Below are 17189 nucleotides of genomic sequence, written 5' to 3'. Positions count from 1 at the left end.
ACCCCCCACTCCCCCCTCCTCACCCTCTCCCCCCAATTCTCCAACACCCGATGCACCTCTACATCCCGATACGGCCCCACCCCGTTCACAAAACACTGATACAGATCAAAGTTCTCATCCGCGGGATCATTCTCATCGTACAGATCATCGCCCATGCGCGAGCCATCACTCCGTCGTGCCCAGCCGTTACGTCCAATGGAGAATGGGAGCAGGAGACGACATCCGTTTTCGGACCCTTGGAAGAGGCGGTTGTCGGCTGTGAGGTACAGCCCTGCGGGGCGGGGTGGGGGGTTGCCTTTGGAGGGGGTGAGGGAGGGGTGGGAGTTGAGGCATGTGTCGGGGTTGGGGATCGTGAGGGTTGGTGCTGTGGGGGTGGAATCATCCGACTCGGCGAGGAAGAGTAATGTTGGACGGATTGGTCTTTCGTGTGGGAGGGCGAGGGCACGAGGGTCTTTATGCTGTGGGTCATGGAAGGGCTGGGCGAGGAATTCGGCGACGGTGGGAAGGCGGATGCCCGGGGCGATGTAGCGGAAGGGGAGCGGGTGGGTGGCAGTGGTGGCCGCACAAAAAGCATCGGCGAAGCTATCCGGGAGGATGTGGGCGTCGAGGCGCACGGCTGGGTCGGACCAGGGGAGTGGGGTGGAGGGCGCTGGGGAGGAAGGAGAACGTGGAGGTAACCGGGTGGTGATGTCCTGGACCAGACGCTGGAAGGCGTGGGCGGCCTTGTGGACGTCGGCTGAGGTGTAGGCATGGTAGCGCCAGGGCCCGATAGGCGCCACAGCTTGGTTGTATAGCTCTTTGGGCCATTGGCCATCAGGGGCACGGCAGATCTCGACCTTGTCCTCGGCGATCATCTGCAGGTAGGCCGTGTAGATGTTTTCGAGAGGTTGGAAGCCCCGGCCGTAGTTGCAGATGGGGTGGGTGATGTCGAGGTCTTCGGCGAAGACGGCTTTGCAGGTGATTTGGTCGAATCTATACACGATATCAATATTGATCCTCTTGACATGGAGTAGATAGGGATAAACGTACATGATCCCATATTCATCCCCCATCTTCCACCCCGTCGCCGGATGCAGCAGGACATAACAATCTCGACCGTCAAATCTCTCGTTGAAGTCATCGTGGATCAATGTCTCCGCTCGGTTCAACCCTTCTAAATAGTAGAAGAATTCCGGCGCCTCGGGATGATAATACACGCGTTGGAGAAATTGTACCAACCAGGGATGATACCGCGCGGCGAGTTCATCCGATGGTTGGTAGTACTCCCACCAGGTGGAGAAAGGGGTATCGACAGAGCGTCCACTTCCTTTCCATGCGATGAGGAAAATTTGATTATGGAGACTGGCGCACAATTCGTAGTTGAATCGTCCAAAGGGCACTTGTTCTCGGGGGGCGGTCATGGTTGGATGTAGCTAGCATTGGAGAGGGATGGTCCCGCAGGGCTATTTAATCGGGTTCACCTAACCGGAGTAGACGCCAGGACTGGACAGACCCTGGTTTTCAGCTTGGTGGGTCGTCCTCCTCTCTTACTATGTAAGTCACAAGTGCTAAACTAGATCCTACTAGTGCCTCTTAGTTCGTTTGCCGTGCCTCTCCACGAGTCATTGGCGTGCCTGTTATAGACAAGCCCCCGAGTAGCAATTCCCCGCACCACAATACTCCTCACTGCTACCACAGTATCCCGCCACCGAACAGCATGATCCAAACTGCGTGCCGGTACACGTCTTGTTGCCCGCAAAGTTCGGGCCACACTCCCCGTTGATGCTGGGACCGCCGATATCCGCCTCGCAGCTGCCCGAATAGCAGTTGCCCGCACCACAAAAGTCGCTGCCACTGCCGCAGTAGCCATAAATGGAACAACACCTAGGGATTCAGTCAGTGAGATGAAACAAGATTAGCCAAAGAGAACTCCAAGGGTGACTGACGGGCCAAAGTTGGCGTTGGTGCACGAGGTGTAACTGTGGTCGGGACCGCAGGTGCCATCCGTGGTCACACTGGTGGCTTTGTTGCACTTGCCCGAGATGCAGGTATCGGCCCCGCAGTAATCAAATGTGCTGCCGCACCAGCCATCGGAGTTACAGCAGCTGTTGGGTCGAGATCACTTTTAGATTTCCCAAACGCCAAGTCCAAAGGGGAATAGCCAACGGCGTGGGACTTACTCTCCAAATGAGGTTCCCAAGCAAGTGGTGTGGTTGAACAAAGGCCCGCAACGGCCATCCGTAGACAGCGGCGCCGCAGTGACCGGAGCGACGCAGATATCATAGCCTAGCCAGAGGTTGCTACACGTGTCGGTGATCTGAGAACTGGTTAGCACCGGGGATTGGGATGATGTGAGGCGGGAGAATCCATACGTTGACGTTCAATTGCTGGAGCTCAGAAAAGGTAATGCCGCTTTGGTGGGTATGTCAGAAATAGCGGAGGATGGGTGGTGATGATCAGACTCACAATCGAAGGGCAATCGAATTACACTATTATTTTCAAGTAACAGTCAATTTTCAAAAGCAGTCAAGAATATCGCTGAACGATGGAGCGTACCGTATCGCCTAATGCCACCTGGTAGTAGAGGCCGCAGTCGGAGGTCGCTCCGGGCTGTGTAGGCTCTGCAGGGGACGCTTTTGCAACGGTTTTAGCAGCCCATCAGTAGAGTATTAGTCTGGGCAACGGCGAGAACCGAAAAACACACCTGTGGTATAATACGACCCAGCGGCTGTGGGAGCATAGACGATTGCGGTAGCGTTGAACTTGCCGCCCGGCGGGCTGTTGGAGAACATGGTCCATGAGTAGATGTCACCTCATAGCCTTCGAAGTACCCTGCATAGCTCACCTCTTACACACTCTCTGGGCGGAATTGAGAGACCCACATGATCCCTGGATATACGGATTCCAGCTCAAGAACTGGGTGAGAGTAACCTCATGATCGTCAGTAGAGTAACGCGCAGCGAGGTCCGAACTGTACAATAATCAGATTCAACTGTATGCTCCTGTGGGAGAGTGGCCACGCTCACCATGTTGGATTGTGATAGACTGTATCCAGCTCGCAGGGCAAGGGTAGGCAGATCGCTTCACTAAATTGACAGCCGGACTTGTCGCCCGTGACATGATACGCGATGCCGGTGCTAACATTGTAGGTATCTGTCAGGTCATTGCAATAGAAGAGCTTCCTTGGCTGCACAAGTTGGCCCAAGCAGGAGGTAGCTGTAGCTGCGGCAGTGGTAGTTGACTCTCCTGTCGCCGTTACAACCTTGGTTTTGGTAGCTTGTGCAAGAAGCTGTGATGTGTACGTCGAGACTGGAAGAGTAGTAGAACAGTTTTGCTGGATATTCTCGTACTGAGATACGAGGTATTGGCCAAAATCTCCGCTTGGGAGACTCGGGGACATCAGACGTTGCCTCCACATCTTGATAAAGCATTCGTCGCACACCTGAAGACTTGTTTCAGTCGTCTGTTTCTGGCTCTGTCACTGCCAAATAGTCTTACCGTGGACTGGTTATACATATTGGTGATCATTTTCATCTCCGCTGTGAAATTCTGAGGGGTCCAGGTTGGATCGTAACAATGTTCCGGATTGTCAGCCTCGTCCGCGTTGTCGCATGCTTCTGGGGAGTATCTAATCGTTATCGTGTCAGCAGATTTACCATCAGCCACGAGCTGGGATCTGCCACCACTGTACCTGATGTAATCTGCACCCTGCCATGTCTGAGACTGGAGGAAACACCAATCCGAGGAACTTTTGAGTTTACACCGTCAGATTTCCTGATGTTTCTCTTTGGTCACGGGTATCATGTACCTGGACTGCAGACAGACCAAATCGTAGCCATCCTTCCACATTGTAGGGGTTAATTTAGCTAGAGTCATCACACCTCCGGTGCTAATCATGGTTTCGCCTTCACACTGCGTGTCGACCGCCGACAACCACGCAGTCAACGAAGCCTGGCATTCCGATGTACACAAGTTGGTTAGATTTTGTGTGGTCCAAGCTGAGGGACAACGGCCATTGTTAGCGCAGGCAGTCTGGTCTTTGAGACTAAAGCAAGACTCACCATAACTATCGGGGCCCGACGCAGCTTTTGTGGCCGTCTTCTTATCGCAGTCAATTGTAGAGTTTCTATAAGTAGCTATAATCAGCTTTATCTACCTGACTAATAATCGACAATATTTGGGGCATGGGAAACACACAGGGCCTGCATGCACTGAGAAGAAAGACCTAGTGCATCTCCTAGGTAAGAGGCCTCAAATGCATCGTACAGACGGAAGGAACTGCTCTCTACTAGCACACCCAAGCTGAGGTGTAGGAGTAGAGCAGCGCCAACGAAACCCCGAACACTCGCCATGGGGAACAGTGATGCTGTCGAAGAGGAATAGAAACATGCGAGTAGCATCAAGACCTGAACCAGGGAACCGCGGTCTTATACTGCGGTCTTGAGCGGTTGGGGAGGCAATGCTGGTCACTGGACAAGCATACCTACCACCTTTCGGAGCATGCCCCGTACGATCGATAATAATGTTCGAAAATACTATACAAATCCCAAGTGGGACTAGTATTACGGGGCCAGGTACAATTGGGGTCAGGGGTTCGATACTTGAGGCAATTTTCAGCTGGTTCTCGGTCTGTTTAGGCGAGGTCCGCCTCATCCGGCCGGCTGCAAAGCCGTGGACCCGCAGTGAGTCGCGATACTTGGCGTTTAGTCTTCCCTTGGCAGCTCGTTGTTGTAGTCGGTTATACAAACCCGAGCTTGCCAATTAAAATCACGCAGGACCTACCCTAGGCAATTGACTAGCGAGGCTAGTAGGTTTGGTTTGTCTCGGCTGTAATATGTAGTCCAGGGCCTGGATTTTGCCTCTCAACGAGACTAAGCAGTAGTCTCGAGAATTCAAGTAGTTCGGCGGATGGGTCACGCCCCAGGCACTAAACCGACTTTTGCCAAGACCGACCTACAACGAGGTAAGAGTCCAATCAGAAGATTGATATCCGGCAACGGGCTCATCAGGGTCCGATTTCCAGGGCAATAAGTGAGCTCACATTTTCCTGAAGCGGTACTGCCCGCGACGGCCCGCCATCTTTACGAGCGGAATTCGCCCCCAAACTCCAAGACCCTGTATAGTGGAGCGCAGGAGTAATCTCAACTTCCACCTGGCTTGGCTTTCAGCCTACCAGCAGAACACCAACTGCCCCCCTCCACCTCATTGGTTCGGTCTCCTATCAAGGATGTATTGCATGATGGGACTCTGGTCTGGTCATTTTGTTCGTTTGTGATTCCCCTGGGAAAAAAAAAAAAAAAAAAAAAAAAAAAAAAACCGCTCAGATCGGATGCATACGGAGGGACACCCAAGTATCCGACGAAAGTGTTAGTGTGCCCAATGGGTCAGGGATGGAATGGTGTATTTGATGAAAGGGGGTCAAGTTGAGGTGTCTGGTGGTATATAATAAGACTGCGAAATATCTGCTCGGCCGGGGCAAGGTGACAGCACGCTTGTACTGTGCAATTTACTCTGCAATGACTTATGCTCCTCCCCATTCCTCCCTATAGCCTTGAACCACAATGATTTTGTGGCTTACCACGTTTGTCACGTTTGCCACTGCTTTCACGGCAGCACAAGCAGTGTCCTCCACCAATACAAGCTTGGGCAGCACTTACCGCCCCCTGTTTGCTCTTCATTCCAACTCCACTCCAATCTTTCAAAATGTCACTGGTCAAAGTGTGAACCCCCTAGTCAAAGCTCTGCAGCCCATCGAGGGACCCTCAAGCCACACCACTCTCCAGCGCCGAGAGGACCTGCCCACAGGGACTTGTGCTCCCGGGACCCCTTGTGTGAACGGAGCTTGTTGCAGCAACACTGGAATCTGCGGATACTCCCTCAATGAGTGTGGAGCGGACGTGTGCATTTCCAACTGCGATGCTAAGGCTGAATGTGGACAGTACGGAGTTGCGGGCAACAATACTTGCCCGATCAACGTGTGTTGTTCGAAGTTTGGTTTCTGCGGTACGACATCGGTAGGCACACACTGACACTGAATCCCTATAGTTCTACATTGGCTAAAGAAGTGGTCATTACCAGGACTTCTGTGATGCAGGTTGCCAGGAAGGCTACGGTGGTTGTGGTGCAGTCACAGAGCCGTCCTGTGGTGGTTCTAGTGCAAGACAGAGAACCGTCGGCTACTACGAAGGATGGTACAATAAACTTCCCTTTCACTGGGCCTTTGGCTGTTTGTAATGATTGTCTCCATATTCTGACTAGTGAGCCAGGTCGTCCACTCGCACATGTGACAAGCGTCTTCCGTCCGACCTTGAGGTGACAGCACTGACACACATAAACTTCGGTAGGTCATGACCTTCAGGCCGTTGATACGTATCTCACAGAGAGCATACTAACCGAGATGTTTCTTCATAGCATTCATCTACTTCCATCCTACGACCTTTCAGATCGTTCCAATGAGCTCTGGGGACGAGGCATTGTATCCCCAATTCACTGCGCTGAAAAAGACTAAGCCGTAAGTGAAAGCTGGGGTCCAACGAAAGAAGCCTTATGCTAATTGAGTCCTCGTTAGGGAACTCAAAACTTGGGTGTCTCTCGGAGGTTGGAGTTTCAATGTGGGCAGATATAGCTATTGAGGGTGGAATGAACAAGGCAGACGCTAACACGATATAGGATGCCACGAATACCCCCAACACCCAAACAGCTTTCAGTGACTTGGCAGCGAATGCAGCCAACCGACAGACCTTCATCACATCCGTCATGTCTTTTCTGCAGGTCTGGGGATTCGATGGGCTGGATATCGACTGGGAGGTGGGTCGCAATGAATGGCTCCATGGCAAGCCATCACTGACACGTAACCTAGTACCCGGGCGCCCCAGATCGAGGCGGCGTGGCTGCGGATACGGAGAACTACGTCACGCTGCTTAAAGAGCTGAAATCCGCCTTCGGAACTCGCTATGGCTTGAGTGTCACGCTGCCCGCATCCTATTGGTATCTGCGGTGGTTCGATCTCCAGGGCATTGAAGCAAACACCGATTTTCTCAATGTCATGACCTATGATATCCACGGAGTGTGGGACTCGTCCAACAAGTTCACGGGCCCCTATGTCCGACCACATACTAACTTGACTGAGATCGCGGACTCGTTGGATCTCCTCTGGCGCAATGATATCAACCCGTCGAATGTGAATCTAGGAGTTGGCTGGTACGGCCGGTCTTTCACTCTAAAGGACCCGAGCTGTAACACTCCTGGCTGTGTGTTTAGCTATGGAGGAACTGCAGGCGAATGTACACAGTCGTCTGGAACTCTTTCAAATGCGGAAATCCAGCGTATCATTACAGCGAACAATCTCGTTCCGACTTTTGACCAAGTCGCTGGTGTCAAGTGGATCACCTGGGACACTGATCAGTGGGTCAGCTACGATGACGGCGAATCAATGCAGATGAAGATCGACTTTGCCAACAAACATTGCTTAGGCGGAACCCTGATTTGGTCCATGGACCAGGATAGCAGTGACCACACGAGTTCCAATGATCTGCTTGGCATTGGGACCGCAAATGGAGTCTCAGCCGCTGACGCCGCAGCATATAAAGAGATTTTAGCCCAGGCAGATCAGGCTGCTAGCAAGCGCAACTCCTGCTATTGGACCTTCTGCGGGGGAGAGTGCGTGTCGGGATATTTCACTCAGACATACGCAACCGGACAGGTCTTGGGGGTTGATCGTGATAGTTCGTGCCCCAGCGGAGAATTCAAGCAGCTCTGCTGTGCGCCTGGGACGAACACGGGCGTCTGCTCCTGGCATGGCTTCCGAGGGGTAGGCCTCTCCTGTGCCACGAATTATTGCCCGGATGGCACGGATCTGATCGCGTCGAATAGTGAGTTCTTCTGTCAGAAAGTGTGGCCTTTCCCTGCTATGATGGCGCTAATATTCGCTGGTACTAGCCAATCAGTATGAATACGATACTTCCATGGATAACTTCAACGACTGGACATGCAATGGTCCGTATGAATCCATTATATCGCCCGAAGGACTGTGACTAAAAGTGCTACGGCACCAATTACAGGGGGATCCCAGTCGTACTGTTGCTCGGGCTTCGAGCCCTCACCATATACCAACACCGACGCGCTGAACCTGGTCGGTCAAGATCAGCAGTCCGGCGACGATAATAAGAACAACCTCAGCAAGCGAAAAGACTACAAATACTTCAACATCCAACCGAGCAGTCCCTTGTGCGAACCCAAGACGGGCCAAGCAGCTGTCGACGCCTTGCTTGGTGAGTCTCCGTCTCCTTTCATTCCATTCCAAAATTGAGAACGAGCCTAGTGCAGGTACGGAAGACCTCCTCTGGCTCCCAAGCCTGAACGATGAACTCTCACTCGCTGCCGACTCAATCTACAAGTGCATGGCCGAGGAAGAGAATGCCGCGGCCGACTACAGCGCCGGTATTGTCGCCAACATAGGTCAAGGCGCCATGGGGCCCGGCGACGTCCCGGTGCCTCCCGCCTCCTTTATTGAGGTTCCTGCGACACTGGTGAACAAAGACGGGGGCTGGCAGCGGACGCAGTACGGGAAGAAGGACCGAGATTGCAGCGTCACCTACTACTGTCGCTACGGCCACGGCTTTGATGAGGTGTGCGACAACCAACGATGGGCTATCGATAAGATTATGGGCGGAAAGACGGTCTATAACGTCCAGAAACGCCCGAAATCGACCTACAAGGATGAATGGTCCAGATTCCGGAACCGGGCTTATGTCAGTTTGCTTCAGTCGAAGGTCTCGCGTGGATCCATGACTCGAGTGAATTGCGAGGTGTAAGTCACAAATCCATCGGTGGCTATGTCTACGTTTGTTCCCCCGAAAGATAATGCTGATTTGCCCGTCCTATGCAGTGACGAATTCCCCATGGGATCTCTTGATGATAGCGAGATCCAGGGTCTCCGATATCTGAACGGCATCGAGAACGGATTACAGGGCCAGGATTGGTCGGATTGGATTCAGACCGTCTTCAATCCCTGTAAAGCATTGCGCAAGGTGCGCGGCATCAAACCCCCAGAACCCCCCGTCACCTGGAAGTTCGGCCCCATCAGCGATGATGATCCTCGTAACACCGCCCGCATCGATGGACAGCACTTTATCCAGAAATACGGCTTTGACTCGCAGACACCGGGCAGCGAGTGCTGGGGTATGTACACGCTATCGATGTTATCCCTGTAACATGCCAACTGATCCCTGTACGATGCACAGCCGGGTACACCTACATGCAAAACGATGTGAGGGTTGTTCGCACCGTGCGCGACCATGGTTTCCGCGTCCATCCAAATGATCCGTATGCCTCCCTAGCCTCTCCCCGCCTACGCTGCTCCTGTATTTCTTCCCCAGCCCCAATTCTCACAACTGACACTCCCCAGAATCTTCGCAGACCCCTACAACTGGCCGCGCCAGCAATACGACACCGACCCCAGCTACCCCGACAATCTCCCCTACAACATCGCCTCGGCCTCATGGTTGAAACGCGATGTCGCCAAGTCCGTGCTTCAGCAGGAACTCCCCCTGTCAGCGATCTACGAGGCCGAAGCCGTGGCGGATCTGGTCCTGGAGGAGGCCGCCAGGCTGCCCCCGACCCCGGAACCCACGGACGGGGCGGCGTTCTCCTCGACCGCGGTTCTGACCCAGGAGGGTGTTTCCCAGCGGCCGAGTCTTCCAACGGAGATCGCCCGCGAGACCAGTATCCCCGCCGCTGCCGCTTCCGCTGCCGCTGCCGCCCCACCGGCTGTGACGGCGCCTGTAGAAGAGGCAGGGGAGTGGACCAGGCGCCGCAAAAGGCATCTGGCGGAGCATCGGCAGGGTCAATACCACTAGGTTCCTCTGGGCTGACGGAGCGGAGGGGAAAGCCATATCGTCTTCCTCTTCTAGTTGGAGTATGTTCGATCACCCAGTCAAAAGTTTTCAAGAATGTACAATGTATATCGCCTCCTGTCGTGGTGATACTTGGCCAAGCTGTTTATTGTGACTATAGTCGACAAAATGCACGTTGACAAATCTCTACTAACCGACAAGGTAAAAAGCACTCAACAATCTAGTATCTCATCCGATCAGAAGCTTTCTCCATTGGTCACCCCTGAAGTAAATACTATCCTAGCCCAGGATCTTTTAGCGAGTCACGACGGGTTTTTTATTTCGATGTGGAAAGGTTTAGGGCTGGATATCCTGATTCGTTTCGATAAACCATTGCTATCGAGTCGATGGATCGAGACTAGATAAGGGGGAGGGGGGGTCTGCTGCTGAGATAGGGGCGGTCCAGAATTATAGCTGCTACAGCTTACTTCCCTTGTACTTGATAATAGTAGGGGCCGGGGGGGGTGGTCAGTTATTGGTAGTATATGTTCTGCGAGACAGGCATGGTATCGAACATTATTGATATCCTCCCCAGAACAGATGTATACATATTCACGATAGACCAATCATCAATACAGCTCTATTATAATACAACCCAAGGCCGTTCAATCATCTTGCCCCAGACCCAGACAGTCCAACTCCATCTCCTGCTAAACACAAACTCAAGAACGCAGTTGGCCACCCACGAATCAAATAATATAATCACTCCAACTCCTAAGGATGCAATCCAGCACAGCTTACAGCTCCGACATCCATCCCCCTGCTTCGGCAAATTTGGCTTGATATTCTTTCAGATTGGCCCACTGTCGCAGCTCTTCCTCCTCCCGGTCATGATCACTCAGATAGCTGATCGATTCCCGTTGCGTCCTAGGACTAGCCTTGGCGGCGGCCAGGCCAGGCTTCACCCCCTCGAGGCGGACCAGCGTGTCAATGAAAGCGCGGAGGTAGGCTTCCGCTTCGTCGCTGGTGAGAGGATGCGGGCCGCTCGTCGTGGGGGCGATCATGTTGGAGTGAGGAAAGTTGAGTAAGGTGGATGCGATTTGCCGAACTTTGGCGGTCTGCAGAAACGGTCAGTAATTGGATCAATATCAAAGCAGCCAGGGTCATACAAAGCTGGTGCCATTAGGCTCCATGTTGATTTCGTTGACCGACCGCAATAAGACGAACAGGTCGCGGATCACGAGCCGACGCTCTTCGGCCATCATTTGACCAATGTAATCCAATTGGGCGTCCGCATCGGAGGAGTCCAACTTCCGTGGCTGCTCACCCTCGACCTTGATGGTCGTTCGAGGGCTAAGGGGGGTTTGCTGGTCGGACAGCTTCCGTTGCATGTTCCAGGCCCCATACAAAGCCCAATATTTCTCCACCAAGTACGATCGCGTGCCTAGCTGAGTGGCGTACATGTTCGCCTTCTGGATCTCGTATTGTATATGACGTACCTGCGTCCGCGAATCCTCCGCAATGCCGTTGCTGGACATCGAGTCGTGGGACCACGGAATGACCAGTTCTCTCGGGACATTCGAAAAGGCCGCTTTCACCTTCTGCAGGCAGTCCCACAACAGGGATCGTTGCCGTTCCCAGTCGAAGATCTGGCCGCGCCCGAACGCCGTCTCCCAGGCGGAGAGTGCATTGTACGAGTGCAGCACTCGAACGTTGGCATTGAAGCCCACCAAAAGGGACACCCGATTGGATGGTTGTGGGTCAACATGGGTAGAGAAAATATATTCGTCGTCCACCTCAAGTGGTAAAGGCGGATAGCGCTCCGTAGGAGTCTCAGGCGGCACATGGATCATCGCGTCGCCAGATCCCAGCTGTTGTAGCGTCCGATAGCCGGCGATGGTGGTGTAGAATAAACGTCGCCCGAGTTCCTGCTCGATGAGATCGACGGGGTGCTCTACGGTCGTGCCGGACGGATCGTGCGAGTACCGCGACGAGGAAGACGGGCTCGTCGGGGTCATCGATGACAGGCGGTTGGACTGGCGGCAGAGATCGTACACATGGATCATGGTCAGACATTCCGCAAAATATGCGCGACACCGGCGGATGTGCCAGACATATCCTGAGCAGAGGCCGAGAAAATAGCTGATGGCGGCATCGTACACCGTCGCGCTGCGGTCCAGGTAGCCAGAGCCCCGAGCTTGAACGGTGATGTCATGGCACCGCCGGACCAGAGCCATGGAGTGCGGGAAGGCTGCTTTTTCGGCCTCCGTTTTGATGTGCTGTTTGGGTCGTCGCGGAAAGGAGGCCACCGATGCCCCGATCATGGCGGCCGTGAGGGCCAGAAACGTGGGATTGGTGAGGTCCTCTCGCCGCTCCAACGAGGCGCGAAATGTCGGTTCATGGGGAACGGGGACCAATGGGTGAATGAAGGTAAAGAAATCATCAATGAGCAGTCGGACGGTAGGTAGTGAACAGATGGATTCCAGCGATAGGGGCACAGGGTTGGATGAGGGTGTCGAGGCCGGAGGACCCGGGGTGGTGGTGTGGTCTGACGGACTCGGAGAGCCCGCGGGCGATTCTGCTAATTTCTGCTTCTTGAAGGCTTCTGCATGGCGGTTGGGAGGGCCACGCCGGCGACTGGGGCGTTCATAGGTACACGGGATGTCCAAGCTTGCGCACGACCGACAGGGTGGTCCGCTGGTGTCGCACTGCACACGTTAGGCGGGGTTAACAACCACTGCAAGGCGGGGACCTCAGAGCATTACCTTCACTTTGCGAATACTACAGGCATCACAAGCCTTGCGCAGCCGGGTTCGTTGGTCCATGGGCACACAAAACCACGGTGGATGCTCCCATGCTTTTAAAGAAGACTAGACCATTGAGGGCGGCGCATAGTACTCCGCGGAGGTGGGACGCTGTTGGCGCTGTCGGTGGAGATGAGGCGGGATGAGAGAGAGATCTGGAGATGATGCAGCACGCTGCACAGCAAGGTAGTAGTGGATAGTGGGTAGTAGATAGTATATTATTCAGGTCGACCGGGCACCAGGGGGTAGGGTGGGCGGGTTAACGGGAAAACGGCGCAGTGGCTGTGGGGGAAATTGAAGGACGATCGTCGGACGAGGCTCGAATGTTATTAAGGGCGACGTCTAGAAGGGCGACTCGATCGCAGGACCGTTCAAGGTCACCATTTGAGTTTGACCGGGGGGCATCCCAAAGAAGCGACCCCGGAGTGACCTAATGGCTAATGAATGGTACAGCAATATCGAGCACCGGTCAAGATCCCCGCCCGGTGGAGGTCTTGACGATAAAGCCGCCGGCTTAGGTTGGTCGGTAGCCTGGTACCTTAACTTGGGCGACTCCGCTGTCGATCGCGAGGGGGCTCCAATGACGGGTGGAATCGGAAGGGTGTCCTTCACCGGTGATGCCGTGACTGTGAAGCTGGGATGACCGTTTCTGGAGCACTCGGTGTGTTTGTCTGTTTCTTGATTCTTCTCTGTCTCCGAACGAGATTTGGAATGGAGCGCCGATCCCGCGAGCGAGACCGGCAAGCGGGGGGGTCACGTGGGGCGCGTCATACACACTCCTTTTATGCAGTTATGAAGGATCGAGGGATGCCCCAGGTCACACAGACGGAGGCAGTGCGGTGTGATTGATAATACTAAGACGGAGGAGAACTAACTACTATGAGACTCCCATCGGTCGCATATCCCGGCAGTGCCTCAGTGCCTGATTTGCCCGCCGACGCCGCGGGTAACGACTCCGGTAGGGTCGGACGCTTGTCGGGCGCCGGAAACTTTGCTAGTCCGCCTAGTGCCCTCGTCAGGATGGAGTAGACGAGTTAGTCAGTCCTCATCACTGGAAGCCAGGGGATCCTTCCCAATCGGTCCGCTTCCACCGGCCGCGACTAATGTCCCTCGGTGCACTGCAAATGCCCAAAAAACCCGCACCGGGTGGAGTCGCCCGTCCTTCGTCTCCTGTCGCCGGGGCCAGCCATGCCAGTGGGAGGATCGACGTGCGACCGGGCATCCAGCTACGAGGCAGCAAAAATGGGAAGGAGTAAAGAACCCGGTCTGCGAGCGACCACATTAAACCATTACTATTATGTAGGGCAAAGGCGAAAGTGAAAAAAAAGATGCGGCGCTAAGCAGCAAATTAGGCTAAAAGAGGACCCGAAACCCAAATCATATCATCGCATCGTCGTCGCGGTAGAGGCTCTCGGGATCTCGCCCGGGCCTTCTACCCAAAAGATCGCGTTTGTTCTCAATCTCCACCGCCCAAAGGGCAGACCCAACCGCGGTTGACATCAAGAAAAACATGGACAAGATGGGCACCAACTGCAGCAGCAGGGCCACCGTCCCAAATCTGGGTTCGCATGGTTGATCGTCAGCAGGAGCCTCGGTAGATCTTCAGGGGGACAAGGTTGAAACCCACGTGGTGTACTGCAGTTGCCGGCGACGAACCCGTTCTTTGCGCTGCGGTTTCGAAAGATCCAGCAGCTGGAAGTATCGCCAGTGGTGGAAGGGGCCCGCTCGGTAGCCCGTCAGCACCAGAAACATGGGCGTTCCGGCCACCGGAATAAAGTTCAGCGGCAGGAGCACCACAAATTCCACAATTTGCCGCAGGGAAAACGGTGCGTAAACGGCGCTCTTAGTGGGCTTGCCTAGCCGCTTGACGACATCATCGCCCTGGGGGTACAGCACTCGCGACATGGTCACGAGTTCGCCATGGCCCTCGCTCACCAGCACCGAGTCGAAGATGTCCACCAGCGTCTCATCAACAAAGAAAGCCTCGAAGAGGGCAGCGACAATGGCAGCACCTTCGCCTAGCACCAAGAAGGCACCATTGACCCACGCTCCGACACCCTGGAAGATGGAGAGAAAGGCCACCTGGGGCAGGTATGCAAACAGGAAGAGCAGGACGTAGATAAAGGCGGAGAGGAGCACGATGGGGATCAGACGAGTCTTGAACAGAGGCCAAAGATAGCGGTGCGATGCAAAGTAGTAGACACCCTAGTAACACATGGTCAGTTCGCGGTGAGCGTGAACAGGCAGCAACAGGCCAAACATACACGCAGGGGATACAACCACGCCGCTTTACCGGTATCCCAGTGTCTGTTCGGCATGATCTGAGAACGGAGATGAATGGAACGTGAACAGATAAGTTTGAGAGAATAGGGGCTGAAGAAAGACGAAGATCGACTGGCGGTAGATGAGCGGTGCAGACGAGGTACACAACAGAGCACGGCCTCACCATCGTCATCTGCCAAGCCCTTATCGATAAGCAGGCGGTGAAGCGCGGTTATAAAGCTGAAAATTTCGGCCGCCTCAACCTTTTCCTTTCTTCTTCCATATTAAACTGATCCACCTTCTTATTCACTCTGAGCTCCTTTATCCATGGATCCTTGGAGGGGAAATAGAAGGTCAGAGTAAGCCTGCTGACTTACCCCGAATTCTTCTCCTTCAGCGTGGAGCGTTTGGAAATATTCACAGCGGTACATTCTTATCACGGCTGGATTACTTGTAATGCTTCATCTGGTACCTGACTTCCAATGGTCCTGGATCACGTCTACAATCCCTCCCAGATGAGGGACGGTTGCTGTCGGTTTCAGCTCCAGCAGCGCCTTGTCGGTCCAGCGTGCCTCTGCCCGGTCAACCCAAATGGCATTCATACCCACATTCAGGGCACCCGCAACGTCAAACGGGTTGCCACTGACCAGCCAGATCTCCTTCAGGCCTGACTCGGTTTTTCCGACTCGTTCTGCTAGATGCTTGTAGACTGCCGGCGCAGGCTTGTACTGCCCCACCTCGTCCGCGCTTATGGTATCCTTGAAGAGGGCTTTGTGCCGTGATAGAGTCGAGTGGTCGACGCAGTTAGACACCATGTCGAGGGTGCCATTGGAGAAGATGACCGGTGTGATTTGCGGGAGGTCTGCAAGTCGGTCCAGAGCTTCCTCGACATCAGGGAATGGCGATAGGCTGTTATAGGTCGCCATGAGATGCTCGATTTCGTTGCTTTCCAGGGAGGATCCGGTGTCGTCCAGCGCATGCAAAAGGGCATTCTTCGTGACATCCCAGAAGGACAGGTAGCGCCCTAGATCAGCATGAGAAGTTGGCCTAGACGTAGCTGGGAGATGATTACCCATGCTGTTCAATCGCCAGGTGTATTCAAGCTGGTAGCGTCTCCATGTCTGCGACACGGTGCGGGCCCGAGCCTGGTCGTTTCCAAAGCATCGCTCCAGCTCGTGGATGACGGTCTCAAAAGAGAGCAGGGTGCCATAGATGTCGAACGCAAGAACAATGTCACCGGCCATGGTATATACAATCTGAAAGACAGTTGATAATCAACTTCACGAAACAATTGTAACAGAGTAAAGTAAAGCAAAGCAGCACGGCAGCGGAACCGACATCCCACCGATGATGTCAGGTTCACAACCCCTCACCACCACAACTCAATCCCACATTTCCCCAATACTGTACAGTGTACACACCACACAGACTCACCACCATGACCACCCCGGACAGTGAAAACTACCAAATCTTCCGCGACTGCGTCTCAAGCGCCATCGTCGCCAAATCCTCCCAACCCACTCAATCCAAGAAAGCTCGACGTCCACGCACTCAACGCCAGAAAACAAGCAGCACCAGCACCACACAGCGGGCAAACCCAGACCCAACACCACAAGATGACTTTACGCGCACCGACCCCGAAGACCTAGCCGACTTCATCGATGTACGTACCCCAACCCCTCCCACCAGCACAATACACAGAAAGAAGTAATTAACCCAACCCCCCCCCCCTCCCCGCGGGCTCTCCCAACCCACACAGTTCATAGCCAACGAAACCTTCCCCTCACTCCCTCCCCACATCCAAACCCTCCAATACACCCCCACCATCGATATCACCACCCCCGAATACACCCCCAAACACCTCTCCGAGCGAACCGCCCACATCCTCGACCCCTCCATCCCCGATACCCTAACCGCCTACGGCCTCATCGATACCCCAGGCGACATCCCCTCCTTCCTGGCCCCAATACTAAGTGAATACGTGAATTCGGTGACGAAACCCCCGCCCGTGTGGGCGAACACGCGGGCCTCGGCGTGCGAGATCTGTGAACGGGATTGGATCCCGTTGTCGTATCATCATCTGATTCCGAAGAGTGTGCATGCGAAGGTGCTGAAGAAGGGGTGGCATGAGGAGTGGAGGTTGGATAGTGTGGCGTGGTTGTGTCGCGCGTGTCATAGTTTTGTGCATCGGATGGCGAGTAATGAGGAGTTGGCGAGGGAGTGGTTTACTGTGGAGAGGATTTGGGAGAGGGAGGATGTGAGGAATTGGGCGGCGTGGGTGGGGAGGGTTCGGTGGAAGGCGAGATAGATT

General features: G+C 54.3%; 6 protein-coding genes across 6 annotated transcripts; 2 read left to right on the top strand and 4 right to left on the bottom strand.

Annotated features, from left to right (window-relative positions):
• On the bottom strand, positions 1–1400 carry BO80DRAFT_467100 (uncharacterized protein; the record flags this gene model as incomplete). The annotated part of the gene is made up of 2 exons (XM_025722824.1): positions 1–972; positions 1030–1400. Coding segments are annotated over 2 exons (1341 nt in total), but the record flags the coding sequence as incomplete, so codon positions are not given.
• A 171-nt stretch (positions 1401–1571) lies between these two features.
• On the bottom strand, positions 1572–4342 carry BO80DRAFT_387822 (carbohydrate-binding module family 18 protein). Its single transcript, XM_025717065.1, has 14 exons — positions 4177–4342; positions 4041–4105; positions 3788–3977; positions 3671–3727; positions 3478–3607; positions 3006–3421; positions 2825–2950; positions 2684–2757; positions 2536–2612; positions 2446–2468; positions 2352–2391; positions 2160–2296; positions 1926–2084; positions 1572–1863 (listed from the first exon to the last, which is right to left on the bottom strand). The coding sequence occupies exons 1-14, from the start codon at positions 4329–4331 to the stop codon at positions 1617–1619; spliced, it is 1896 nt and encodes a 631-aa protein (XP_025572765.1). The 5' UTR covers positions 4332–4342; the 3' UTR covers positions 1572–1616.
• Positions 4343–5465: 1123 nt separating this feature from the next.
• On the top strand, positions 5466–9871 carry BO80DRAFT_163310 (glycoside hydrolase). The gene is made up of 13 exons (XM_025713875.1): positions 5466–5993; positions 6058–6170; positions 6246–6319; positions 6391–6490; positions 6548–6590; positions 6649–6786; positions 6839–7850; positions 7918–7974; positions 8040–8249; positions 8305–8788; positions 8867–9159; positions 9222–9303; positions 9386–9871. Exons 1-13 carry the CDS (start codon positions 5541–5543, stop codon positions 9834–9836), a joined length of 3510 nt encoding a protein of 1169 aa, XP_025572764.1. The 5' UTR covers positions 5466–5540; the 3' UTR covers positions 9837–9871.
• Positions 9872–10353: 482 nt separating this feature from the next.
• On the bottom strand, positions 10354–12843 carry BO80DRAFT_163294 (uncharacterized protein). The gene is made up of 3 exons (XM_025713874.1): positions 12578–12843; positions 10982–12520; positions 10354–10930 (listed from the first exon to the last, which is right to left on the bottom strand). The coding sequence occupies exons 1-3, from the start codon at positions 12635–12637 to the stop codon at positions 10610–10612; spliced, it is 1920 nt and encodes a 639-aa protein (XP_025572763.1). The 5' UTR covers positions 12638–12843; the 3' UTR covers positions 10354–10609.
• Positions 12844–14218: 1375 nt separating this feature from the next.
• Positions 14219–16122, bottom strand: BO80DRAFT_457484 (HAD-like protein; the record flags this gene model as incomplete). Its single annotated transcript, XM_025722233.1, has 3 exons — positions 14219–14821; positions 15526–15902; positions 15951–16122. 3 exons carry the CDS (start codon positions 16120–16122, stop codon positions 14219–14221), a joined length of 1152 nt encoding a protein of 383 aa, XP_025572762.1.
• Positions 16123–16316: 194 nt separating this feature from the next.
• On the top strand, positions 16317–17186 carry BO80DRAFT_437058 (HNH endonuclease; the record flags this gene model as incomplete). The annotated part of the gene is made up of 2 exons (XM_025720987.1): positions 16317–16541; positions 16638–17186. 2 exons carry the CDS (start codon positions 16317–16319, stop codon positions 17184–17186), a joined length of 774 nt encoding a protein of 257 aa, XP_025572761.1.
• Positions 17187–17189: the final 3 nt, after the last annotated feature.

The sequence above is a fragment of the Aspergillus ibericus genome (assembly GCF_003184845.1).
Source record: "Aspergillus ibericus CBS 121593 unplaced genomic scaffold BO80scaffold_36, whole genome shotgun sequence".
NCBI lineage: Eukaryota > Fungi > Ascomycota > Eurotiomycetes > Eurotiales > Aspergillaceae > Aspergillus > Aspergillus ibericus.
The sequence above is the reverse complement of the archived record's forward strand: the minus strand, read 5'-3'. Positions and strand labels throughout refer to the sequence as shown.

Excerpts from the sequence above, each read along its gene's own strand:
- BO80DRAFT_163294 (XM_025713874.1), bottom strand. The coding sequence starts at position 12,637 with ATGGACCAACGAACCCGGCTGCGCAAGGCTTGTGATGCCTGTAGTATT. Across the intron at positions 12,521-12,577 it reads GTAGTATTCGCAAAGTGAAG|TGCGACACCAGCGGACCACC; the intron begins GTAATGCTCTGA and ends TAACGTGTGCAG. Across the intron at positions 10,931-10,981 it reads AGCCTAATGGCACCAGCTTT|ACCGCCAAAGTTCGGCAAAT; the intron begins GTATGACCCTGG and ends CCGTTTCTGCAG.
- BO80DRAFT_387822 (XM_025717065.1), bottom strand. The coding sequence starts at position 4,331 with ATGGCGAGTGTTCGGGGTTTCGTTGGCGCTGCTCTACTCCTACACCTC. Across the intron at positions 3,608-3,670 it reads CAGGGTGCAGATTACATCAG|ATACTCCCCAGAAGCATGCG; the intron begins GTACAGTGGTGG and ends GATAACGATTAG. Across the intron at positions 2,613-2,683 it reads TGGGTCGTATTATACCACAG|CGTCCCCTGCAGAGCCTACA; the intron begins GTGTGTTTTTCG and ends CCGTTGCAAAAG.
- BO80DRAFT_163310 (XM_025713875.1), top strand. The coding sequence starts at position 5,541 with ATGATTTTGTGGCTTACCACGTTTGTCACGTTTGCCACTGCTTTCACG. Across the intron at positions 6,320-6,390 it reads ACTGACACACATAAACTTCG|CATTCATCTACTTCCATCCT; the intron begins GTAGGTCATGAC and ends GTTTCTTCATAG. Across the intron at positions 8,789-8,866 it reads ACTCGAGTGAATTGCGAGGT|TGACGAATTCCCCATGGGAT; the intron begins GTAAGTCACAAA and ends CGTCCTATGCAG.